This window comes from Panthera tigris, chromosome A1 (genome assembly GCF_018350195.1).
Source record: "Panthera tigris isolate Pti1 chromosome A1, P.tigris_Pti1_mat1.1, whole genome shotgun sequence".
NCBI classification, from domain to species: Eukaryota; Metazoa; Chordata; class Mammalia; order Carnivora; family Felidae; genus Panthera; species Panthera tigris.
In genome coordinates this window covers 143,500,549-143,528,337 of record NC_056660.1, presented here as the reverse complement: position 1 = coordinate 143,528,337, position 27,789 = coordinate 143,500,549, and the positions used below count along the sequence as shown (strand labels likewise).

At 36.0% G+C, this 27,789-nt stretch overlaps 1 protein-coding gene across 6 annotated transcripts in view; it reads right to left on the bottom strand.

Moving 5' to 3' along the window:
• FAM151B (family with sequence similarity 151 member B) overlaps window positions 1–27,789 on the bottom strand; it is a 40,022-nt gene that overhangs the window by 4,563 nt on the left and 7,670 nt on the right. For 2 of the 6 annotated variants that reach the window (XR_006218691.1, XM_007079802.3), the window contains exons 4-6: window positions 22,179–22,396; window positions 19,034–19,169; window positions 3,782–3,889 (exon numbers count right to left, since the gene is read on the bottom strand). Coding sequence is in view for 3 of the 6 variants with exons in the window: in XM_007079802.3 (XP_007079864.1) it covers window positions 3,793–3,889; window positions 19,034–19,169; window positions 22,179–22,396 (451 nt within the window). In the remaining 3 variants the exon portion in view is untranslated. Of the gene's footprint in view, window positions 1–3,781; window positions 3,890–4,212; window positions 4,605–9,475; window positions 9,599–19,033; window positions 19,170–22,178; window positions 22,397–27,789 lie in introns of those variants that run through there. The other 4 variants (XM_007079801.3, XM_042989256.1, XR_006218700.1 and 1 more) reach the window with 3 other exon arrangements.

The window sequence follows — 27,789 nt, the reverse complement described above, 5'->3', positions numbered from 1 at the left end:
TTATTATTTCTTTATTTTTAATGTTTATTTATTTTTGAGACAGGAAGAGACAGAGCATGAACAGGGGAGGGTCAGAGAGAGGGAGACACAGAATCTGAAGCAGGCTCCAGGCTCTGAGCTGTCAGCACAGAGCCCGACATGGCGCTAGAACTCACGGACTGCGAGATCATCACCTGAGCGGAAGTCGGCTGCTTAACCCACTGAGCCACCCAGGCGCCCCTATAATTATTGTTAATTAACCAAGTTATGAAGTGTCTGTCCTTTTGCCCATTTTTAGTTGAGTTGTTTAGCTTCTTTTTAAGAATTAGTTTATAGGAGTTCTCCAAAGATTCTGACTATGAGACCTTTGTCAGATAGGTATTAATGGAGTCTTTTGATGATAAGTGTTAAATTTTGATAAAGCCTATTAACCCATTTTTTTCTTTTTTTTAATGTTTTATTTATTTTTGAGAGAGACATTGAGCAGGGGAGGGGAGAAGAAAGAGGGAGATAGAGGACCCGCAGCAGGCCCTGTGCTGATGGTAACGAGGCCCATTCAGGGCTCTAACTCAGGAACCCTGAGATCACGACTTGAGCCGAAGTCAGACACTCAACAAAATAAGTCACCCAGGCACCCCAATCAATTTTTTCTTTTATGATTAGTGTTGTGTTATGAGACATCATTGCCTTGGATGTGGGGGAAATAGGAAAAAAATTGGAAACATCTGACAATTTTATATGTCAATTATACCTCTACAAAGCTGTAATTAAAAAAAGAAATTGTTGCCTACTCCAAAGTCACGAAAACATTCTCCTTCATTCTCTTTTAAATCCTTAATTTTAGTTTTCACATTTGGACCTAAGATTCAAGTCAAATTATTATTTCTGTATGGTATGAAGTAGGGATCAAAGTTATTTTTTTCCATGTGAATATCCACTAATAATTTATTTTCAACAGCATACATTTTATAATTCCCTTACATATTTTTGTTCCCCAAAACAATTTAAAATACAGCTCTAAATCTTTTTTTTAGTCTTTCAACATTTTTTATTATATCATTAAAAGTATCATTTATAAAATTTCCGTTTTTTAAAATTAGGATATAGAGATGAATTAGAATTTGTACCTTGACTCTATAAGGCAACTGATGAATTCGTTTATTTGTTTTGTTTTGTCTTTTCAAAACTTTTTTTATTTTTTTTTTAATTTACATCCAAATTAGCATACAGTGCAACAATGATTTCAGGAGTAGATTCCTTAGTGCCCTTACCCATTTAACCCATCCCCCCTCCCACAACCCCTCCAGTAACCTTCAGTTTGTTCTCCATATTTATGAGTCTCTTCTGTTTTGTCCCCCTCCCTGTTTTTATATTATTTTTGTTTCCCTTCCCTTATATTCATCTGTTTTGTCTCTTAGAGTCCTTATATGAGTGAAGTCATATGATTTTTGTCTTTCTCTGACTAATTTTACTTAGCATAATACCTTCCAGTTCCATCCACGTAGTTGCAAATGGCAAGATTTCATTCTTTTTGATTGCCAAATAATACTCCATTGTGTATATAAACCACATCTTCTTTATCCATTCATCCATCAATGGATATTTGGGCTCTTTCCATACTTTGGTTATTGTTGATAGTAAATACAGCTTTAAATCTTAATCTAAGTGATACTCAGCTGATAAAGTTCTCAAAATAAAAGAATTTTGCCTTAAGATTAATATTTTTAAAACTATTATCAAGGGTCAAATAATCAAGTAGCAAAAATAATCTTCTGGACAAATGAAATTTTATTTAAAACCTCATTAAAATGCAGTTCATTTAGAAAATTTGTAAACTAAGCTTTACTTTTTATTATAATTTTAAATTATTCTTTGTTCCAATTGTTAAAATTTTGTAATTATAAAATTTTATCTTTTGTTTTTGGCAAACAACCATAGAAAGTGAAGTTTTAGGTATTATTTGACAAATAGGACTGTATTTAGTTGGAGCTAAAATTTAAAGTGGAAATATAATTGTCTTCTTTAAATACTTCTATGTCTACAATGTTTCATGTTATACTCCTCACTGTATTTATCTACAATGGATATGATCATATGACAAGTCTAGAAGAAGGGAACTAACCTTGTCTGTTGAGTACTTACTATGCGTTGAGCATTGAGCTAGATCCTCTATTACATGAATCTCAATCTTCATAACAACTACAAGAAAATCCTCATTTTCCCTCCATTTTATAGATAAGGAAATCAAGATTCAATGAGGTTAAATACTTCCAAAAATCTATAGCTAGTAAGGGACAGAGGTGGGGCTATAAGGGAAGTCTATCTGAATTCAAAATTATATTTTCACTATATACCACTTTATCTTCTGGGAGAAAATGGCTGATAAACCAAGGCAAATTACATATCTTAGGACATTCATTAGTAAGTTTCTTTTTAATAAATGAAAGAAGTACATGTTTTTCTGAATACCTTGCTCAAGACTAAGCCACATACTATAAAGGACAGTTAAGAATGCACCCTTACCATGAAGGGCTTTCTAACCTAGCTGAAGAAATATAACTAACATGTATGACATAATTAGTGAACAATATTAAATAGTTAAAATTAACTGTTAAAGGAAGGTCTGGAGACCATTGATGTTGCAGGCATTTTTGAAATGAAGCACTGAAGGTCACTGAATTGACTTTTAGAGTGGGCTACATTGTGGATGGTCTTTAAGAGTAAAATTCAATAAAGTTGCATGTAAGAGGCCCCTGGAGGTTTCTAATTTGCAAGAGGCACTTATAAAAGCTTTCTTCAGCAGAAATACTCAGAGCATCTCTGAGTAGAGTGTGAACAATGAAGACATGAAGAACAAGTTTCTGAAGTTCTAGCAGTAAAATAAGGGCCTGAACAAGGCCCTGAAGGGCCTGAATAAGGGCCTAAGGTGGTGCTGGTGAGAAATGAAAATCAAATGATGTGTCACTAGGATTAAAATTCTACTCTTCAAGCTGCTCTGGAAGATAGTGTGAAGGTTCCTCAAAAAATTAAAAATAGAACTACCCTATGACCCAGCAACAGCAGCGCTAGGGATTTACCCAAGGGATACAGGAGTGCTGATGCATAGGGGCACTTGTACCCCAATGTTTATAGCAGCACACTCACCAATAGCCAAATTATGGAAAGAGGCTAAATGGCCATCAACTGATGAATGGATAAAGAAGATGTGGTTTATATATACAATGGAATCCTACTTGGCAATGAGGAAGAATGAAATCTGGTCATTTGCAGCAATGTGGATGGAACTGGAGGGTATTATGTTAAGTGAAATAAGCCAGGCAGAGAAAGACAGATACCATATCTTTTCACTCATATGTGGATCTTGAGAAGCTTAACAGAAGACCATCGGGGAGGGAAAGGGGAAAAAATAGTTACAAACAGACAGGGAGGAAGGCAAACCATAAGAGACTCTTAAATACAGAGACCAAACTGAGGGTGGATGGGGGTGGGGGAGATTGGAAAATGGGTGATGGGCATTGAGGAGGGCAATTGTTGGGATGAACACTGGGTGTTGTATGTAAGCCAATTTGACAATAAATTGTATCATAAAAAAAAAGAAACCATGTGGCAATAAAAAAAAAATTATGCTCTCCAGTAGTATTGTACTCACTATAGATAAAATATTATGATGGAAATAAAGAATACAAAATACATACACAGTTGCCAGCATGCTCCCAATAATATGGAAATGCTAGATCCATCTAATTTAATCTATATTGTTTTCAGTAAGTGGATTTTATTCTGTCATGATAAAGGTGCTCACCTGTGTGAAAGTTAGAACATTTTTAAAGCCCTCTTACTCTTCTGTAATTTCTGAAATAACCAGTTCTCCAGGAAAAAAGAAAGAGGGTGCCAGAATTTTGTTGAATCTCTGTAATACAAGTGCCAACAAAATGTGATTTATATCCAAGCTATAACATGTAAATTCTTTCAATTACCTTCAGTATATCAAAATCATATTTTTATAAAGGTTTTCAAAGCATAATCTTCCTAAATTATTATTACAACAGACCCACTGAAATATCTTATTTCCAAATCTTTTTTAAAAATTTTTAATGTTTATTTATATTTGAGAGAAAGACACGGCATGAGTGGGGTAGAGGCAGAGAGTGACAGAAGCAGGCTCCAGGCTCTGAGCTGTCAGCATAGAGCCTGACATGGGGCTTGAGCCCATGAGCTGTGAGATCATGACCCAAGCCAAAGTTGGACACTTAACTGACTGAGCCACCCAGGCACCCCTCTTCTTTCCAAATGTTTTAAGTAAGTACAGTATCATAAGGATATATGCCTAATAAAGTAAGCACTAAGTGTTCTTTGATTAGATGATGTGGAGAATAAGTCAATCATCATAATTTATGTGGTAATTAGTTCAGACCAAAGCAGGGGATTATGAAACCAAAACATGAAATAACTTAGAAGAATCTTCTTAGAGATTAACTTTGACTCCAATGGCTTGTTGAAATTCATGGTTTTGTGGTTCCAAGATGTCATAGAAAACTTGTTTTTTGTCAAAATGGTCTCTAATGCAAAGTAAATCTTCAATGGAATAGTTATCATTTTTCCCAGTCCAAATAGTCAGGCTGTACCTGCATTAAAATAAAACAGAATTATACAGTGAAAAGTAAAAGATAAGAAACAGTGATGAGGAATTCCAATAAGCCTAAAAATAGTTACTCTCATTTATCTTTAACCCAAATTCACAGACAAAAAAATTAATTAGCAGTGCTAGAACATATAGTTTCTGTTTCATTCTTTCATCAACATCAAAAGGACTAGAGAGAAAAAAAAATTCACATTGCTGTCAGCTAAATTAGGTAACTGCTATATCTGAGTTACAGGAATGTTAAATGGCTTTGGAAACCCAGACTGGTAACACTGAAAATGGGCCAAAGTTTGGACAAAAAAACTAAAGAGATTGTATTGCTGATCAAGGAATATGTTCCCTACACAAAAGCTACAGCTCTAACTTGGTTTTTTTTTCAGCAGGATGGGTAGAGTCAAAAGCATGACTGCAAGAGATTATGAAGAGATGTAAATGCCACTGATATTACCAACATTCATATTCACTTATAAATGGCCCTGCTCTCCCTTCTGGTCGGTGGCGGGGTCGGGGGGGTGGGTTATATGAGATATAAGAATGCCAAGAGATGTCACTAAGGATGCCAAACAGAATAAATTCAGATTCTTTTCTGGAGTTAAAAAAACAATAATAACATATGCAGATTTATTATGGATGTGAAGAATATATTCAGAATTTTAATGTTACTTAAATTGTATATTCTTTAAGTAAACATTACTTCTATTAAAGTACTCTTGTCACAGTGCACCTGAGTGGCTGAGTTGGTTAAGCATCCAACTCTTGATTTTGGCTCAGGTCATGATCTCACAGTTGATGGAATCAAGCCCCGCATCAGGCTCTGTGCTAGCAGCATGGAGCCTGCTTGGGATTCTCTCTCTCTCTCTCTCTCTCTCTCTCTCTCTCTCTCTCTCTCTCTCTCTCTTTCTCTGCACCTCCCTTGCACAGGCTCTCTCTCACTCTCTTTCTCTCTCAAAATAAATAAACTTAAAAAAAAACTCTTAAAAAATCCACAATACCCCTAATGCATCAGAAACTGAGAAAATGCAAAGCTGGTAAGTAGCTTCACATTTGTTTTCCCTATAAACATCTCAGAATCCAGGAAGAAATCTCCAAAGCACCTCTTCTACTATTAATAAGAAATAATCTAACCAAGGTATATATTCTTGCTATGTTGACATATTCCTGTCCTTAAGGATGGTGACATCATTCTGGAAATGTAACAGAGAAAAGTATTTTGAATTTCATTCCATAGCAGCATTATGTGGCAAACCAAAAAGAAATTTTAAACTACAAGCGAGGATACACACACACACACACACACACACACACACACACACACACATACACACACAAATAGGAATTACTTTACAAACTATATTTCTTATGACTTACCAAGACTGAATCAGAAAGAAATTAAAAATATGGATAGATCAATTACTAGTAAAGAAATTGAATCAGTAATTAAAAACTTCCTAATGAAGAAAAGCCCAGGACCAGGTGGCTTCACTGGTGAATTTTCTAAACATTTAAAGAATTAAAACCAATTCTTCTCCAACTTTTCCAAATAACTGAAGAGAAGGAAACAATTCTAAATTTATTTGACAAGATCAGCATTATCCTGACACCAAAACTAGAAAAGAACACTACTAAAAAGGAAATCTATAAACCAATATCCCTGACGAATACAGATGTAAAAATTTCCAGTAAAATACTACCAAATTGAATTCTGCAGCACAATAAAAGATCATACACCATGATCAAGTGGGATTTATCTCTGTGATGCAAAGACAGTTCAACACATACAAATCAATGTTACATGTCACATTTAATAGAATGAAAGAAAAGAATCATATGATCATTTCAGTAAGTACAAAAAAGCATTTGACAACATTCACCACCCACTCATGATAAAAACTCAGTAAATTAGGCTCAGAACAAACATATCTCAACATAATAAAGGCCATATATGACAAGTCCACAGCTAACACCATACTCAATGGTGACAGGATGAAAACTTTTCCTCTCAGATCAGGAACAAGACTAGGATGCTCAGTCTCACCACTCCTATTCAACACAGTACTGGAAGTCCTAGCTACAGCAATCAGGCAAGAAAAAGAAGTAAAAGCTATAAGAATTAGAAAGAAAGAAGTACAATTGTCTCTGTTTGCAGATGACACACTTTTATACATAGATTTGGTATAAAGACTCAACCAGAAATCTGTTAGATCTAATCAATGATTTCAGTAAAGTTGCAGGATACAAAATTAACATACAAAAAAAAATCAGTAGCATTTCTATACACTAACAGTGAAATTTCTGAAAAAGAAATAAAGAAATTGATCTCATTTACAACAGCATCAAAACAATAAAAGACATAGGAATAGATTTAACCAGGAAATGAAAAATTTTTATGCTGAAAACTGTAAGACATGGATGAAAGAAATCAAAGAAGACACAAAGAAAAGGAAAGGTATCCTGTCTTCACATAGTGGAAGAATTAATATTATTAAGATGTTAATCCCACCAAAAGATTCAATGCAATCCCTATCAAGATTCCAATGGCATTTTTTACAGAAGTAGAAAAAAAATCTCCTAAAATTTATATGGAACCAGGAAAGACCCTGAATAGCCAAAGAAATCTTGAAAAAGAAGAATAAAGCAAGAGGCATTATACTTCCTGATTTCAAGTTATACTATATAGCAATAGTCATCAAAACAGTGTGGTATTGGCATAAAAACAGACAAATAGACAAAGAGAACAGAATCAAGAGCCAAAAAATAAACCCAAGTATAAACTGCCAACTAGTATTTGACAAGGAAGCCAAGGATATTCAAAGGAGAAAAAAAGTCTCTTCAATATATGGTACTAGGATAATTGGATAATCACATGGAAAAGAATGAAATTGAACCTATACCTTAAACCAGTCACGAAAATTAACTTGAAATGGGTTAAAGACTTAAAAATAAGACCTGAAACCATAAAACTCCTACAAGAAAACATAGGAAAAAAGCTTCCTGACATAAGTCTTGGTAATGATTGTTTGGATATGACACCTAAAGTACAAACAACAAAATAAAAAATAAACAGGTGGGATTAAATCAAACTAAAAAGGTTTCCCCATAGCAACAAATTGAAAAAACAACTTAGGGAATGGGAAAAAATATTTGCAAACCGTATATTAGGTAAGGAGTTAATATCTAAAATACATAAAGAACTAACAGCAAAAAAAAACTAACAGTGATAATTATAGCAAAAAAACCATCAAATAACCCAATTTAAAAATGGGGAAAGACATTTTTCCAAAGAAGATATATGAAAGGCCAACAGGTAATGAAAAGATACTCAACATCACTGTTCATTATGGAAATGTAAATCTAAACCACAATGAGATATCACCTCATACATGTTAGTACGGTCATCTTCAACAAGGCGCAAGATAACAAATGCTGGCATGGATGTTAAGAAAAGGGAACCCTTGTGCACTATTGGTAGGATTATAAATTGGTGCAGCCACTATGAAAAATAGTATGGAGGACCCTCAAAAAAATAAAAATAGAACTACCATATGATCCAGCAATTCCACTTCTGGGAACATATCCAAAGGAAGCAAAAACATCAATTCAAAAACATCAATTCAAAAAAATATCTGCACCCTCATGTTCATATCAGCATTATTTACAATAACAAAGACATTGAAACAATCATGTCCATCAATAGATGAAGGGATAAAAAAGTTGTAGTATATACATATATACAATGTAGTATTATTCAGCCATAAAAAATGGGGAAATCCTACCATTTGCAACACGATGGATGGACTTTGAAGGCATTATGCTAAGTAAAGCAAGTTAGACAGGAAAAGAAGTACTGTACAATCTAACTTATATGTAGAATCTAAAAGAAAAACAAAACCTTCACAGAAAAAGAGATCAGTCTTGTGGTTACCAGGGGTCGAGGGTGGGGAAGGGGTAATAGAGGAAGGTGGTCAAAGGTATAAACTTCCAGTTAGAAGATAAATAAATACTAAGGATGTAATGTACAAAATGATGAGTAAAGTTAACACTGCTGTATGATTACATAGGAAAAGTGTTTAGACAGTGAATCCTTTTTTTACACAAAAAAAGGTTATTTCTTTATTTTGAGAGAGAAAGAGAAAGAGAGAGCACAAACAGGGGGAGGAGTAGAGAGAGAGGAGAGAGAGAATCCCAAGCAGGCTCCACGCTGTAACACAGATCCCAATGCAGGGCTTGATCCCATGAACTGGGAGATCATGACCTGAGCTGAAATCAAGAGTAGGATGCTAAATCAACTGAGCCACCCAGGTGCCCTGAGAGTAAATCCTAAGAGTCCTCATCACAAGGGGAATTTTTTCCTTTTCCTTTTTTTCTTTTTACTGTATTTATATGAGAAGATAAAGGTTTGCTGAACCTATTATGATAATCGTTTCACAATAAATGTAAATCTAACTATCATGGTGTATATATTGATGTATTTCAATTATTTCTAATAAGACTGGAAAAATACTTTAAAAACCCTATATTTTTGCTAAAATGGCATCTATTACTTTATTTGAACACTATGGTGACACAGATATGGATTTAGATTAAAAAAAGAGCTCTACAAAGTTACTGTACCTCTTTTAATCCTCCCTCTATTATATTTAAAGTGAAATAGGAAGACAAATTGCCTAAGGGTACCTTAAATTATGTTCATTCAAATCAGTTCTCAGGTTTTATTTTTTAAGCCCTTTTCATTATGAAATATATAGGAAAAACCCATAAAACCATAAATATGAATTTTAACAAATTATTATAAAATGAACTCCAGTGTAACCAAAACCCAAATCAAGAAAGAGAGCACACCATCACCATCACTACCTTGGGAGGTACCTGTATGTCACTGTGCTATCACAACCTCTCCTCTCCCCTGGAGACCTCACAACCTTGACCTTGGTGGTAGTCATTTTCTTGTTTTTCTTTATTTACTGGCTATATATCCATCTGTAAAAAGTACAGTTCAATTTTTGCCTGTTAGTTATTTTTATGTAAATGGAATCATATGGTATATAATATTTTTTGGTCTTAGTTCTTTTACTGAATATAGTTTGTGAAATTTCTCCAAGTTGAAACATGTAGCTGCAGTTAATCCATTTTCTTTAGAATACGGTTTAGCATTATCTACTAAAGTAGAAGCTATGAATACTCTATGACCTAGAAATTCTATTCCTAGATATTCCCTCCCTATACAACCTTTATAAATGTAGGCATATGTACACCAGGATGTGTGTGTGTGTGCATGCGTGTGTGTGTATGTTCACAGCAGCAATCCCTGTAACAGTCAAAACCATGAAACAATCCAAATGTCATTCAATAATAAAACAAATAAATTGTGACATACAAATAATAGAATATATACTTCTTTGTATATTCTCTATTAGAGCCCTTTTGAGATACAAAAATATTCCCCAACTCTGTGCCTAATCTGTTCATGTTCTTCATGGTATCTTTTGACAGGAACAATTTCTGAATTTTAATGTATTCAAATTACTCAAACATATTCTTTATGGCTAGTGATTTTTATATCTTAAGAATCCCTTCTCGGGGCCTGGGTGGCTCAGTTGGTTGGGTGACCGACTTCGGCTCAGGCCATGATCTCGTAGTTTGTGAGTTCGAGCCCCGTGTCGGGCTCTGTGCTGACAGCTTGGAGCCTGAGGCCTGCTTCCAATTCTGTGTCTCCCCCTCTCTCTGCCTCTCCCCTGCTCACGCTCTGTGTCTGTCTCTCAATAATAAATAAATGTTATAAAAAAATTAAACAAAAAAAAGAATCCCTTCCCATCCCCAATGTTATGAAGATATTCTCTAGTGATATATTCCATTAAAGCTTTGCTATTTTACCTTTCATATTTAAAAAAGACTGTGAAAGAAATGTTGTTAAGAGGGGCACCTGCGTGGCTGAGTCGGTTGAGCGTCTGATTTCAGCTCAGGTCATGATCTTGCATTCATGGGTTTAAGCCCCACATCAGGCTTCCTGGAGCCTGCTTTGGATTCTGTGTATCCCTCCCTCTCTCCCTCTCTCTCTCTCTCTCTCTCTCTCTCTCCCCCTCCCCTGTTCATGCTCTGTCTCTCTCTGTCTCTCAAAAAAAAAAAAAATGTCGTTAAGAGAATTCCAAAATTAGGAAGAGGCAAAAACAATTCAACAAAAATAAACAAAACAAAAGAGAACTAGACAGAGAAGTAGATAAATCCATCTGGTGCAATGCCATGGAGCCAAACACAAGGGAGTTTCAAACTGAAGGGGGTAAATATGAGTACTTAATTATAGAGTTTAGGAATTTGACTTGAATATGGTTGGGTTGAGCGTTTGACTCTTGATATTTGGCTCAGGTCATGACCTCACACTTTGTGAGGTCCAGCCCTAAGTCAGGCTCTGTGCTGACAGCACGGAGCTTGGAATTCTCTCTCCCTCTCTCTCTGCCCCTCTCCTCGTCACTCTCTCTCTCTCTCTCAAAATAAATAAAGTAATCTTAAAAAATAAGAATTTGACTTGAACAGAGTGCAATATTCAAATGAGAAATTTTAGGAAAGAAAATGACTTCATAGAGAGAACGTGAGAAAACTGAGGTAGTAGTAATGAAAGAAATAGGAGGTAGAAACTTCTTATTTGAACATAGCAGCCTAAAGTCAGCACTGCCTCTTTTTCCTCCTAGGAATTACCCAGGGGCAGCAAAAAGAACAAAAGAATGAAAATAGAAACCCCATCTTCAATGAAATTAAGAAAGAACTGAAACTAAAAATTATAAAACAGGTGAAAAGTTTCCAACAGCAACAGAGATTAAAGCCAGATGAGTATGTAAGGAAGTGAAGAGAATTTGCCCATGTCTGTAGATTACAGAGAAAGCCTACCAAAGACACTTCTAGATGAGGGGCAGACTCTACCTAAACACTTTGCAACAGTGGGAATGGCATCCCTGAGCTACAAATGGAGGCTTTCTTGGGGTAGGTTTGGTCCCAAGAAGTTATAGAAACAAGGAAAGAGTTAACACAGAAAAGTCACAGTTGTGCACATCAGACTATTTAGTCCTGTGGAAACTCAAAATTTTAAATATAAGCAATAGATAAAAGATTCTACTTAGAGATACCACAACTGCCTACCTCTATTCACTGGGAAACGTTAAAGGCTAAACACACTCACACATAAAACTCTCTGGTCATAAGAAGCATAGTTTTAATTCCTCTGCAATATGCACTTTGGGCAAGTAGCCTGTCCAGAAAAAAAAAAAATGACTTTCTCTAAAATGCAGCAATTGGGGCACCTGGGTGGCTCAGTCAGTTAAGCATTCAACTTCAGCTGAGGTCATGATCTCACGATTCTTGGGTTCAATCCCCACATTGGACTCTGCATTGACAGCACGGAGCCTACTTGGGATTCTCTCTCTCTCCATCTCTGCCCCTCTCCACCCCAAATAAATAAATAAACTTTAAAAAGTAAAAAAAATAAACTGCAGTAATCAAAATAAAATAAGGAGAAGTACAAGAGTATAAGAAAATAATAAGGATAAATAAATGGCAGATGGAGAAATAAAAACATCATCTTTAAAAAAACTGTCAGATATGGGTACCTGGGTGGCTCAGTCAGTTAAACATCTGACTCTTAATTTCAGCTCAGTTAATTGGCTTGAGTCCCATGTCGGGCTCAGCACTGACAGTTCAGAGCCTGCTTGGGATTCTCTCTCTCCCTCTCTCTCTGCCCCTCCCCTGTTCGTGGGCTCACTCTCTCTCAAAATAAATAAACTTAAAAAAAAAATTAAAAAGTAACAAAATAAAAAACTATCAGATAGCTGAAATATATGTAAAATTTAAAGAAAACCATCAAGGCAGATGAAAGCCATAACCAACATTTTTTAAATGATGCAACTGCTTCTTTGAAGAAAGAGCACAAAGCAGAGATATGAGCTATGGAAGAGGTTGCAAGATGGTACCGAAGACATAATAAAACATTAATTGGCAGATTATAGGAAAGAAATAAAGAATTAGTACTATTATAGAAATAAAGTGAAGTCTGAAGATATACGAGGAAAAATAGGCATTGTGGAAAATATTGTAAGAGATATAGAAGACAAATTATAAAATCAAGAAAAATAAAATCCAAATAAATAAAAAGCAAAGAAAGACTAAAGAGAAAATAATAGATGCCAAAGATAGGCAACAGAGATCTAAATATTCATAACTAGAATCCCTGAAAGAGAAAACTTAGTTTACAAATAAAACAAGTATTTCAAAATATAATTCACAGATATATTCCAGAAAAGACATTTTAATCTATATACTGAAAACAACACTTTCTACATTCAGTTGTCCCCCAATAACTCCTGCCAAATCAAGACACTTAAAAGAGGAAAAAAAAAAATCAGACTGGCTTCAACCTTTGCCACATCAACACTCAGTAGAAACCAGAGGAGCAATGTTTTCAAAATCCTCAAGGAAAGGCACTGTGAGCCAAGAATTTTATAGACAGCCAATTTACCATTGACTATAAAGTTCAAAGTTGACAATAAAAGAGAGTACAGTCAAAATTAGGTGAAAGGGGTAAAGAAGTACACTAATTTTATTATTGTTCACAGGAAGAAATTAACAGGTACCTTTAAAGAAGCAGATTAAGCATACTTTATGGAAATTACAGTCATGAATAATCAAAAGGGAAAAATGAACCTCACAAATTATTAAAATTAAAATACAAAGCAAAGGAAACAGCTACAGTGAAGTATTTTCAGGAGTGACTGGGTAGCTCAGTTAAGTGTCAGACTCTTGACTTCGGTCCAGACCATGATCTCACGATCATGATCTCATGGTCGTGAGATTGAACCCTGAGTGGGGCTCCACACTAAGTGTGGAACCTGCTTAAGATTCTCTCTCTCCTTCTTTCTCTGCCCCTCCCCCATTCTCTCTCTCTCTCAAAAAAAGAAAGAAATGTTTTCAATGCTATACAAAGTAACAAGTATGCTACTTCAAAAAAAATGACAGAAACAAGACCAAACAAGACCAACATATCTGTCTTTTTATAAATAATGTAAATAAGTTAAACTCTTCTTTTAAATGGTTATTAGATTAAATTAGTGGGAGTCAGGTATCTAAGTATCTGATAAGAAATTTATAACAAAGAAAAGACTGCTAGAAAGAACCCTAAGGGGTTGGGGTTGAAATTAGAATTTCATTATGAACTCATGGATTTTATACATGTATATATACACATAGAAATGGCTATAGATGTAGGGGTGCCTGGGTGGCTCACTTGGTTAAGTGTCTGACTCTTGATTTTGGCTCAGGTCATGATCTTACAGTTCATGGGATCGAGCCCCGCATTGGGCTCTGCACTTGGGCTCTGCACCTTGCTTGGGATTTCTCTCAATCCCCACTCTCTATTAAAATAAATAAACTTAAAAAAAAATGGTTTTAGATGTATATATTGTTGTGTGTGTAGGTGTGTGTGTATGCATGGTGTGTGTTTGTACACACAAATACACACACACATACACAGACAAGTATTTACTAGCTGTCCACTGAGATGTCCTAGAAGCAATGACACTCGAGTAGCAATGATCATACCAAACTCCCAGATTTCACTTTCTAAATACTATCCGCCACTGTAATCAAGCAGTTATCCTTGAAGAAGTGGTCAATTTGAGAACTGGGACAGGGAAAGTACCTAAGTCTCCTAAGAACACAAGCATGAGAAAAATGAGGAAAATATCGAACTGATCCAAGTTGAGAACATCTTTCATAATAAAAGCCCTGTCATTTTTTAAGACTGTCAAGTATATGAGATTGGGAAAGACTGAGGAACTATTCCAGACTGAAGGAGACTGATGAGACATGACAACTAAATATAAGACATGTTCTCAGAAGGTTTCTTGGACCCCAAGGAAAAAAGAAGCATTTTTTTGAATGGTTGATAAAATCTGAATGGGTCTGAGGACTGCATGGTACTGTTGTATTAATGCTGGTTTTCTGATTGGGAGGCTGCATAGTAGTAATATAGAAGCCTGCCTTTGCTTGAGGAAGTACACTCAGGAGTACTTAAGGATAACAAGGCATCATGCAAGGAAAAAATATAAATAGAAAAAAAAACAGAGAAATAATAAATAAATGCAGGAAAAAGTTAACAATTGGGGAATCTGGGTAACAGAGATGTAGAAAGTGTTTTGCAACTTTTCTATAGGTTAAAAACTATTTTTTTAATGACAATAAATCACTCTTCAAAAAATGAATGAAAAATAAAACTATAAATTTATTTTTCAAAAAAATATATGGCCAAGTATTCAGGCCAAAGACAATGTGAGCTTAGGTAAAATATCAATCAACAGACCAAGACCTTTTAATAATAAACTTATAATTAACTCTTCATTGAAGAGTCTGGGAGGAAAAGAGACTGAGTCTACCAGGGAGAAATCAAGACAACTTGAGAGACCATAGGTGGGTGATTGCGAACTGTGGGAGATAAAACGGGCAGTGTAGGCACGCAGGGGAGGGATCCCCTTCTACCCACAGACAAAGGGAAGAGAAAGAGCAGCTGGGGAAGCGTAGGGCTGTATCTGGACAAGGGAAAAAAACCTTGGACTGGGATGGAGAGGGGTCCCATCTCTAACTGCAGGTCCCATCTTTGGATTGGGGCCCGCTGCCCCGCTCGCACACCTGGGGAAGAGGGGAGCCACCCGGGTTCAGCGGTAGATCGGGGTGCAGTCTGCAGCAGGAGAAACCGGTTCCCTCCCCTGAAGGATTCCGGCACAGGACAAAACCAGCCGGGACCTCGTATGGGGAGGTGCTTACCCAGTACTGGGGCGCACTGAGCGGGAGTTTAACTCCCAGCCAAGCCCCCGGGGCAAAGGAGTCAGCGGAGTGAGACAGACAGTCTCGTCTGCACCCACGGCACAGTGAGGATGGCTCCAAAGGAGTGATTTGACACACGGGGTCATGGAGACGAGACTGGGAACCCCCATTTTTCTTCCCACCACCGCCAAGGTGGGGCCTCAGGTATTCGTCTGCGGGGCCCACAGTGGAGGTGGGACCAGCCTACACCAAACCATGCCCCTCCAACGCTGGGTAACTGCATATCTTTTGGAGTGGGATTGACGCTGTGGAACCAGACGGCTCCATCCTCCAGACCAGTGCTATTGCGTAGCCTGGATTAATTCTAGAACAATTCTTGTTATTTAGATATATTCTCCCCCCGACCCATTTCTCCCTCTTATCTCTTCCCTCCTGTAGGCTGGGTACTTTGGTTATTGGTTTGTTTAAACAGACATATTTAATCCATTCTCTTGATACATGTTCTACACTTCCTTCTTTACACTCCTTTCTCTCTCTCTGGAATAATCAAGCCGTACAGTTTCTCTGTCTGGGTAACTTTATCTTCCTTTCTTTTTCCCTGCCTCCTTTCTTATTTTCCTTTTCTCTCTCTCTGGATTAAGGCTTTTAGTCCCTCTGCCTGGTCAATGTTTATTTTTTCTTTTTCTCCGCCCCTGTCATTTCTATTTGCTCTTCCATCAGCATCGCCTCCACCCTGTTCTTTACTTGTAGCTGGTGTTTCTGGTTTTTTGCTTTTGGATTGTTTTTAGTTTTTAGGTTTTTTGTTTTTGTTTGTTTGATATGTGTGTTTTTGTTTCCTGTTTGTCTGTTTGTTTTCCTTTATAGGGCTACTTCAAAGAACAAATCAAAGCCCACCTGGTGGATGGTCCAAAACATCACTACGACTAGGGAAATAAAATAACCAAAGTCACAACAACAGAGAGCAAGTCACACTCTCCAAAAAACACCTCCTGAAGGGCCAGGCCCTGGACAGTGTATGACCCCCCTTTAATAATTAATTCTTCATTAAGATAAAAGAGATGTGAATATGTACCAAATAATATATCATGAATATTTTAATTTTTTAATGTTTATTTTTGAGAGAGAGAAAAACGGAGAACAAGTTGGGAAACTTATGTACATAATAGGGTAACATTTATTTTTCAAACATCTACCTTCCTACTAATGGTCTTTCTCAAGACCCTTTGTATCCTCAGATCCCTACCCTCCTCCTCAGCTCCTATAAGCCTGCTGTTGCCTCACAGTCTTTAGATTTTCAATGTCTGTGTAGATTCCCCATAAGTATGCTATTAAATTTGATTTTCTCCAGCTGTTCTCTGTCACATCAATTTATTTAGTCCAGCTAGAAGGACCTTAAAGGAAAGAGGAATACTTCCTCTCCAACAGAAGAAATTAAAAGAATGCGAAGCTATTTGAGTCATCTGTGAATAAATAAACTTCAAAACCTGGGTGAAATTAATAATTTTCTAGAAAAATACAGTATATCAAAATTGGCCCCCCAGAAGACAGAAAATCAAGGGACCACTTACCATATAATAAAAAGGTTGTACAAGTTAATCTTTTCTCAAAACACTAGGTTTGGATTGTTTACCAAATCAGGTACAGGCCATTTCAATGTTTTGTTTTATTTTTTTTTAAGTTTATTTATTTATTTTGGGAGACAGAGTGAGTGGGGGAGTGGGAAAGGGAGGGAAAAACAGTCCCAAGCAGGCTCTGCACTGTCAGCGCAGAGCCCAACTCGGGGCTGGACCTCAGGAACCATGAGATCATGACCTGAGCCGAGATCAAGAAGTTGTCTTAACTGATTGAACCATCCAGGTGCCCCTCAATGTTGTTTTTTTTAATATCCCAGAACAAAGAAAAAGGAATGGTTCTTAGCATTTTTATTGAAATGCACATGACATTTATACCTAAAACTGAGAAAGAAAAAAAGCTACAGACCAGTCTCACTTTCAAATGCAAACCTCCTAACTAAAATTTATCAATAAAATTCAGCAGCATATTAAAAGAATATATCATGATCAAATGGGGTTTATTCTGGAAATGTGAAGATAATTCAATATTATGAAATAGTGCCATAATTTATTTTATTAATAGATATTGGGGAAAAAAACAAGATCATTTTCACAGAAACTGAAAAGGTATTTAGTAAAAATTCACTATCCACAGGAATGTGAATACTTCTTTAATGTATGAGTATCTGATTCCCTTACTCTAATATAGTAAATTACCAAACTGAGTTTTTTCTGGATGAGTTGGGAAAATTCTTTATTAGAATTCTTTACATCAGTCTAACGTATGCATCAAGGATAGTTTTACCAGAATCTTTCCATTTTTATGTATTCAAATGTATCAAACTCTCCTTTTATAGTTATGAAGGGAAAAACTCTCTAAAGGCCTCTGAAGGGCAACCATTTTAAATTTCCTTCTAAGTCAGCACGACTGTACAGAAACTTTGTTCAAACCAAAAGCCTGATTTATGGCCTGCCAGGCATGCATTATACATCTGCTTTGTAAATGAGCAGCCTAAAGGAAAACCATCTTGTCCTTGAGATATTGATCAATGCCTCTACTCCCTGCATTTGATGATGTTTAAAACACATGATTCCTGCCTATACGCTAATCTATAATCTTTTGAGCTTTTACAAGATGTTAAAAAGTATATACCCTGTAAACATGTTCATTCTCTGGAGCACTTTCCTCCCTGTGAATATTGTGTTTCCCAGGCAGCTGTCCTAATTTGGGCTCAAATAAAACTCTATTTTTTAAAATAGATATGTATTAGAGTTCTTTCTCTGGTAACTTTGTGTCAGCAATAACATTTAGATTCTGTGCCTTACTAAGAAAGATCTTCTCCTTTCTGAAACTATATAAAACATCACACTTTTTCTTTATGTATTTAATGTTTGATTTTCAAGTATTTAATTCACCTGGAATTTACTGTGGAAAAAAGATTAAGGAGCAGTGCCAGTTTTGCCTTTTCTGCAGAGTTGGCCTATTTTCCCAACACTACACTAAACTTTTACTCCAATGATTTGAAATGCCAGCTTCTCCTAAACTAAGTTCCATGATAGATTTGGGTTTATTTCTGGGTTTTCCCTGCTGTTCTACTGACAAGTATATTAAAAAGATAGTATCAAAGTTGTTTCAATATTTGTATCTTTATAGTATACTTTAATATTTAATAGTGGTTCAACTAATTTTTATTACATATTAAAAAGATAAAATTTTGATACAGAAAAAACTTGTGAAATTAGGATAGAATTCAAAGAGAAAATATTTTATCCTCTTACAACTTTTTGAGAATGTATAACATCATTTAAAAAGGACATTTACTGGGCACCTACAGTGTTCAAAAACTTTGGTAAGGAACAGAGGTGAAAGACATGATGTTATATAAGTTAAGGTTAACTGAGAGTTTCATTCGAGTGAGGGAATCTGCTTGCTTCACAATCGGGGCTCATTCTATCTTTTTCTCATACACACTGTCTACATAATCAGTTTTCATCCTCTTTCTGTCTCTCTTACACATGCACTCACATGCACATCCTACATTGTTAAACTTATACATACCTGTTTGATTTCTTTAACAGCCAGAGTAACTGAGAACAAGACTGCCTAACTAATGCTGCTCTGACAGGAAATGTTACAGGCAGATTTAGGTCCTTACATATATATTCCATTTCTTTCACCATTGTCCAACTGTAACCTGAAATTAAAGAAAGAAATTCCATTTTTCTAACTGGAATACTGAAAGTCAATTAAATAAGAAACTAGGGGAGCCTGGGTGGCTCAGTTGGTTGTGGGTCTTGGTTTCAGCTCAAGTCATGATCTCCAGGTTTTGTGAGTTTGAGCCCTGCATCCGGCTCCCTGCTGACAGTGAGGAGCTTGTTTGGGATTCTCTGTCTCCCTCTCTCTCTGCCCCTCCCCCACTCACTCTGTCTCTCTCTCTCAAAATATATAAATACATAAAACTTATTTAAAAAATAAGGAACTAAGTTAAATTACTTATAAATAGGTAAATTCACAGATAATTTATAAAAATTTCCATTTGGATACAGAGTGACTTAAAAAACCACTTAATACATGAAAAAATTTTCAGTGGAAAATGTAGACAAAAAATTAATTCTAAAATCATGCCACAACTGACCAAGAGAAAATTTAACAAAACATTAAAATATTAAAAAGGTTTTATGGGGCACCGGGGTGGCTCTGTCGGTTAAGCGTCCAGCTTCGGCTCAGGTCATGATCTCACGATTCATGAGTTCAAGCCCCACATCAGGCTCTGTGCTGACAGCTCAGAGCCTGGAGCCTGCTTCAGATTCTGTCTCCTTCTTTCTCTGCCCCTCCCCTGCTCATACTCGGTCTCTCTCTAAAAAAATAAATAAATAAACATTAAAAAAAAAAAGGTTTTACTAATCTCTCAAGCACAAAAAAAGCAAATTTTGACACTATACCTTAAAGATTCTAAAGCTCTTCCCATAGGTATATCTGCATCATTAATATTCTCTATAAACTTATATTTTCCATTGTGTAATTAAGTATTCTTTTCCAAGAGAAAGATGGCTGCTAGGTACTAGACGTTTAATTAATAATTATCGGGGCACCTGGGTGGCTCAGTTGACTACGAGTCTGACTTCACCTCAGGTCATGATCTCACAGTTCATGGGTTCAAGCCCCACACTGGGTTCTGCACTGGTGGTGTGGAGCCTGATTGGGATTGTCTCTTCCTCCCTCTCTCTCTGCCCCTTTCCCACTTGTGCATGCTCTCTCTCTCTCTCTCTCTCTCTCTCAAAGTAAATAAATAAAACATTTAAAAAATTTTAAGTAATAATTATCTTCATGGTTGTTTTTTGGCTAGTCCAAATTATTTATACATTTTACCTAAAGTAGAAATAGTGGTAAAAATGACTTTCATACATGCATTTTAAATCTTATTAAGACATTGTGGAAAACACACTTGCCTATTTATAAAAGCTTCAGAAAAAAATTTTCTATTTTTTAAATAACACTAAACTCTATCAAAAGCAGGCTGTAAAAAGTACTGGTCAATACAGGAACATTTTACAGAAAGCCTAAGTAAATATGTTAGTTTAGCAGCTAAACTCCTTATGAAAAAAGGGGAAAGTTCTGCTTTCCTGAAAAATATGAAAAACTATCGTTTTTTAAATTTTTGTTCGTTTATTTATTTATGTATTTTGAGAGACAGATAAAGAGCACAAGTGGGGAAGGGGCAGAGAGAAAGAGAGACAGAATCTGAAGCAGGCTATGGACCATCAGCATAGAGGCCGATGTGGGGCTCGAATTCACAAACTGTGAGATCATGACCTGAGCTGAGATCAACAGTTAGACACTTAACCAACTGCACCACCCAGGTGCCCCTATATCTTTTTAATTAGAAAAAGGGACTGCTAACAAAAGCTATATTTACATGACTATAAACTTTTAACTCTCTTTTCTAAATCTGTGAAATAACAAGTAAGGGAGCATAAAGTGCATGTTGGTAATGACAAGAGGACAGTGAAAGAAAAGTAGCCTGGAGACATTCAACACCACAATGACTTCAAACCCAGATATGGTATTATTCAGTTCAAGGATCAGGTTAAGCCAGAATTATACTAAACAGTGATAAAAGGAATTGGAATCAGTAAGGAAGTTACTAAACTGTTTATAGTTTACCTTATTTAAACACTTTGAATTATAAGCAATATTCTTTAATGAAATTAATAAAATTAAAATGAATTAAAGAATTAGAATTAAGTTAAAGCATATTGCTTTTTCTCTCAATCTTATTAACTGTTGGACCAGGGGGTTAAACCTAAATGTCACTACTCACTTGATAGCAGTTACTCTAATCTTACGTTGGGCTAAAAAGTTAACATCTGAAAACAATAAATGCAAATAAGTAAAAAAATGAATGCCCTGAACACAGGATAAAGACTAAATCTCTGGGCGCCTGGGTGGTTCGGTTGCTTGAGCATCTGACTCTTGATCTCCCGTCAGGTCCTGATCTCATGGTTCTTGAGAACTGTTTATCTGGAAATCACTACCTAGGTATGTATGAAGAAATAGAAAGATGAACCCAAATAGCATAGTCAGTTTCAACCAGGGAAAATAATCTGAATGTCAGGTCCATCCTGAAGGGAAAAGGTGAAAGGAAAGAAGGGACTGGACTAGAGGAGAGTCTCATGGCCTCTCACTCCCCTGTCCAACCAAAGAGAACGTGAGGGTGCCAAAGTTCTAGCAAACTACTTTTAAGGGCCTCCCACTGTCTACAGAACAGAACTTGTGCTCTTCAACCACACTCCCCTTACTTCTGGCCTCACATCACTGGCTAAGTTTTTGTTACTACTTCTTTATCTTTCATCTGACATAGGAAGTTTGCTCCAAGGTAAAAAGAGTATATTATGTTTTCCAAGTTCAAATAGACAACTCAGGATATGTTTAAAATTTATAAAGAGGCAGCTTTTGTTAATCTAGACCTTGTAAATAAATATTTCCCATAGAAGTTTGGTAACAGAATATCACCAATGAATGCAGTGTCTATATGAAATAAAAGAAAGAAGAGTCATACAGATGCCTTTAGGACCAGACCTTTCTCTCCATTAGGCTCTTAGATTATGGAATAAGTTTTTGGTTTTGTACTGAGAAGTGTTATTTTTAGATTTCAAGTAGATTTTAATTTGATCAAAAAGAAATACATTTTAAAAATTATTACCTTCATTGACTTTCTCAGGATGCCATCCTGTTGTCCAACCCAGGGAAAACGTCACATCTGGAAAGAAGGATGTCACTGTGTCTATAAAAGGTTTTGCATCCACTACTCTGCTATTTCCATTTGGACCAGGAAGAATATCAGCATTAATCCACACAGGACGCTGCAGATGCCTCTTCACATTTTCCAGGAGCATCATGGATGGTTCCACAGCTGCTAGACTAAAAATATAGTTTGCTGTCAATAAGATACATTCCTAAAGTAAAAATAAAAAGAAGTTCTTTGAGACTACTGTTTTCAATGTTCTCAACTTCCTAATAAAAGTATAATACAATAATGCCTAAGTTAAATAAATTCAAAGATCACATAGAACCAGAGGGGAAAGTTAACATATTCCACATCTCAAAACGTTGATTTATACTTATTATTCATGAAGGTACCTGAAAGGTACTATAAATGTACGAATAATGTCACTATTTGTAGACAGACTGAGGTTTCAAATCTCTGTATTAGGATCACTCAGTATAAAATAATTTCAGAAAATACACAAATATTCACTCATAAGAGAATGTATAAACAAGATTTAAAATTAGATACATTTATAATCTGAAAATTCACATTTATTAAAATACCTAATGTGTACCCAAGCACTGTGTCTTTAATATTGGCTCATGACCTCAGAGAAAAGAGCCTCTTTTCCTTCACGTATTCTTATAAATTTGGATGCATAAACATGTTTCTAAAACTGATTGCAAAGTGTAAAATTATAATATTTTCTTAAAACTTTTACAGATTTCATTTTCATTTCATAAGCATCTTTTTTGGGGGTGCCTGGGTGGCTCAGTCTGTTAACCATGTGACTTGATTTCAGCTCAGGTCATGATCTCATGGTTCGTAAGTTGATCTTGCTCTGTGCTGACAACACAGAGCCTGCTTGAGATTCTCTCTCTCCCTCTCTCTCTCTGCCCTCTCCCCATCTCTCTTTCAAAATAAATAAATAAACATTTAAAAATAAATTAAAAACAAGCATCTTTTCTTAAAACTAGAGACAACTATATTTCAGTTACTTTTAAATAAAAAAGCAGCTTCACTCTTTTCTTCATCTATTCTGACATCTATAGGTTTTAAAACAGTAAGGTTTCAATCAGCCTACATAAATTTTACTTTTTAAGAATATATATAACTTTACTGAACTACAACACTACTTATACTTCTGAATCTCTTCTGAACCTTTAAGTTTGCTTCTAAGAAAATTAGCTTTACCCTTATGCACTGTTCGGGGGAATGCAAACTGGTGCAGCCACTCTGGAGAACAGTATGGAGGTTCCTCAAAACGTTAAAAATAGAACTACCCTATGATCCAGCAATTGCACTACTCGGTATTTACCAAAGGATACAAAAATACAGGTTCGAAGACGTACATGCACCCCAATGTTTACAGCAGCATTACCAACAATAGTCAAACTATGGAGAGAGCCCAAAAGTCCATTGACAGACAAATAGATAAGCAAGATGTGGTATACATACCATGGAATATTACTCAGCTATCCAAAAGAATGAAAACTTCTCATTTGCAACAACGTGGATGGAGCTAGAGTATATTATGCTAAATGAAAGAGTCAAACAGAGAAAGACAAATACCATATGATTTCGCTCACCTGTGGAATTTAACTAAAACAGATGAACATAGGGGAGGGGGGGAAAAGAGAAGAGAGGAAAACAAACCACAAGAGACTCTTAATGACAGAACAAATTGAGGGTTGATGGAAGGAGGTGAGTGAAGGATGGGATAGATGGGTGATGGGCATTAAGGAAGGCACTTGTTAAGATGAGTACTGAGTGTTGTATGTAACTGATGAATCACTGAATTCTACTCCCGAAACCATTTTTGCAAGGTATGTTAACTAACTAGAATTTAAATAAAAATTTAAAAAGAAAATTAGCTTTTAGTGAATACTACAATGGGAGGCTAAGATTCTGGGAAATGCCTGTCAGAGGGAAGAACATTCAGTACCCTCTCCTCACATTACAACTTTCTTAATGGACTGGACTCCTCCTGCCTATACTTCTACCATTCTTCACCTCACTCCTTTCAGGCCTCTTACTGTAACGGGAGAAACTGATAACCTCATTATTTATTAGGTCCAATTAATTAGTGAGCAAGGATACTGTTCATTAAAACCATTGAAAACCAGCCCCCAGTCTTTCTTTACTCTGCCCCCATGTTGTGAGCTTCTTTTTGCTTATTCTTCTTGCCCTGAAATGGAGGCCCTAGATTTTAGTGTAATAAACTCTAATGCTGGACCTAGCAGACTTTAATTTAGAGACTGTCATTTCTCTGTCCTAAATGCTTTCTGCCTTAAACAGTATCAGGGCCATGTTAAAACCACAATTCTGAGATCTGGCACCCCTATTTTTGGTACCAAGCAACTTGCAGCTGTGCCTCCAAAGCTTGTTTTTCAAGGCCTACAGGAGAAGCCAAGTTACTGTGGGGTTCTGCTCTTCATGGGTGGATCTGGAGGAAAACCTAAACTAATCTATGTACCTCTGGCAACATCTCTTTTTCCAGAAAGAATTCTGGTTTCTTAAGAAATCTGGTGTCTTTGGAGGTTGGGTTAAACACTAATTTCTAGTTTATATTCAGGAGGGAGAGTCTTAGGCTTTCTCAATCTAGTAAAATAATATAGGGCTGTTGAATAATGGTTTCCCATCAGATAATATATAATCTCAGCGTATTCTCCCCAAGATTGAATCCACCAACATATATTAAGTGTCTACTATGTGCAAAGCACTGTGCAGTTAACCATAAGGAGCTATGACACAGAACATAATGAAACAAGAATTTAATACATGTATTCTTTTTTTATATGTAAATATTTTAATTATTGCTAATATAGATTATTGTAATGCCACTTCCCCTTATCAGAAATTTAAATAAGAAAAACAAAACCTATATTTAAAAAAAACATAAAATCTTACTAAGGAAAATAAAAGTTTTTGTTGTTGTAGTTTTTTATTTTCTGGAATCTGACAAAACAATTATCAAATTCTTCTGGGGTCGCCTGGGTGGCTCAGTCAGTAGAGCATCTAACTCTTTGTTTCGGCTCCAGTAGCTATGCCAGGGTTGTGGGATAGAACCCCGTAGCAAGCACCACACGGAGCCTGCTTGAGATTCTCTCTCTCTCCCTCTGCCCCTCTCCCCCACCCACAATCTCTCTCTCTCTCTCTCTAAAATAGAATAAAATAAATATAAAATTCTTCTGGAAGAGTAAATATCAAGGAAAAGTCATAACATTTTTGGAAAAAAAAAGAAAAAAAAGACTGAGGATGAATTTGGCCCAACAGCAATATATAATGTATACCTGAAAGAATAACATACCATGTTCCTAGCCTGGAACATGTAACAAATTTGTAAATATTACAAAATGATACATCTCTCCCAATTAATCTACTAATACCATGTAATAATTTATTTTAGCATATTCAAATTCAGTCTTTAATGATTCTAATTCTAGGTGGTATCTCTAAAGTACATCCATATAGTAAATTTGTTTTTTGTATGTTTTTAAAGTTAGTTAACATACAGTGTAATAAGGGTTTTAGGACTAGAATTTAGTGATTCATCACTTACATATAATATCCAGTGCTCATTCCAACAAGTGCCCTCCTTAATGCCCATCACCCATTTAGCCCACCCCCACCCAACACCCCTCCAGCAACCCTCAGTTTGTTCTCTGTATTTAAGAATCTCTTATGATTTGCCTCCCTCTCTGTTTTTATCTTATTTTTCCTTCCCTTCCTCTATGTTCATCTGTTTTGTTTCTTAAATTCCACAGATGAGTGAAATCATATGATATTTGCCTTTCTCTGACAGACTTACTACTGACTTAATTTAGCATAAAACACTCCAGCTCCATCCACGTTATTGCACATGGCAAGATTTCATTCTTTTTCACTGCCAAGTAGTATTCCATTGTATATATGTACCACATCTTCTTTATCCATTCATCAGTCGATGCACATTTGGGCTCTTTCCATACTTTGGCTATTGTTGATAGTGCTGCTATAAACATTGGGATGCATGTGCCCCTTTGAATGAGCAGTTTTGTATCCTTTGGATGAATACCTACTAGTGCAATAGCTGGGTGATATGGTAGCTCTGTTTTCAATTTTTTGAGGAAACTCCATACTGTTTTCCAGAATGGCCGCACTAGTTTGCGTTTGCACCAGCGGTGCAAAAGTGTTCCCCTTTCTCTGCATTCTTGCAATATCTGTTGCTTCCTGAGTTGTTAATTTTAGCCATTCTAACAGGTATGAGGTGGTATCTCATTGTAGTTTTGATTTGTATTTACCTGATGATGAATGATGTTGAGCATCTTTTCATGTGTCTGTTAGCCATCTGGATGTCTTCTTTGGAAAATAGTCTGTTTATGTCTTTTGCCTATTTCTTCACCAAATTCTTTGTTTTTTGGATGTTGAATTTGGTAAGTTCTTTATAGGTTTTAGATACTAACCCTTTATCTGGTATGTCATTTGCAATGACTGTTTTCTTGATTGTTTGCTTCACTGTGCAGAAGCTTTTTATCTTGATGAGGTCTCAATACTTCATTTTTGCTTTTGTTTCCTTTGCCTCAGGGGACGTGTGTAGTAAGAAACTGCCGTGGCTGAGGTCAAAGAGGTGTTGACTGTTTTCTCCTCTAAGATTTTGATAGTTTACTGTCTTTACACTTAGGTCTTTCATCCATTTTGAGTTTATTTTTGTGTATGGTGTAAGAAAGTGGCCCAGGTTCATTCTTCTGCATGTCACTGTCCAGTTTTCCCAACACCATTTGCTGAAAAGACTCTCTTTTTTCCATTGGATATTCTTTCCTGCTTTGTCAAAGATGAGCTGGGCATACATTTGTGGGTCCATTCCTGGGTTCTCTATTCTGTTTCATTGATCTATGTGTCTGTTTTTGTGCCAGTACCATACTGTATTTATAATTACAGCTTTGTAATATGGCTTGAAGTCTGAAATTGTGATGCCCCTAGCTTGGTTTTCTTTTTCTTTTTTTTAAACATTTATTTATTTTTGAGAGACAGAGACAGAGTACAAGCAGGAGAGGGGCAAAAAAAGAGGGAGACACAGAATCTGAAGCAGGTTCCAGGTTCTGAGCTGTCAGCACACAGCCCAATGCGGGGCTTGAACCCATGAACCACAAGATCATGACCTGAGCTGAAGTTGGACGAGTAATGAACCGAGCCACCCAGGAGCCCCTGGTTTTTTATTTCAACATTACTTTGCCTATTTGGGGTCTTTTATGGTTCCATACAAATTTTAAAATTGTTTGTTCTAGCTCTGTGAAGAATGCTGGTGTTATTTTGATAGAGATTGCATTAAATACGTAGATTGCTTTGGGTAATATCAACATTTTAACAGTATTTGTTCTTCCAATCCATGAGCATGGAATATTTTTCCATTTTTTTTTTGTGTCTTCTTCAATTTCTTTCATAAGCTGCCTATAGTTTTCAACATACAGATCTTTTACCTCTTTGTTTAAGTTTATTCCTAGGTATTTTATGGTTTTCAATGCAATTGTAAATGAGATAGATTCCTTGATTTCTCTTTCTGCTG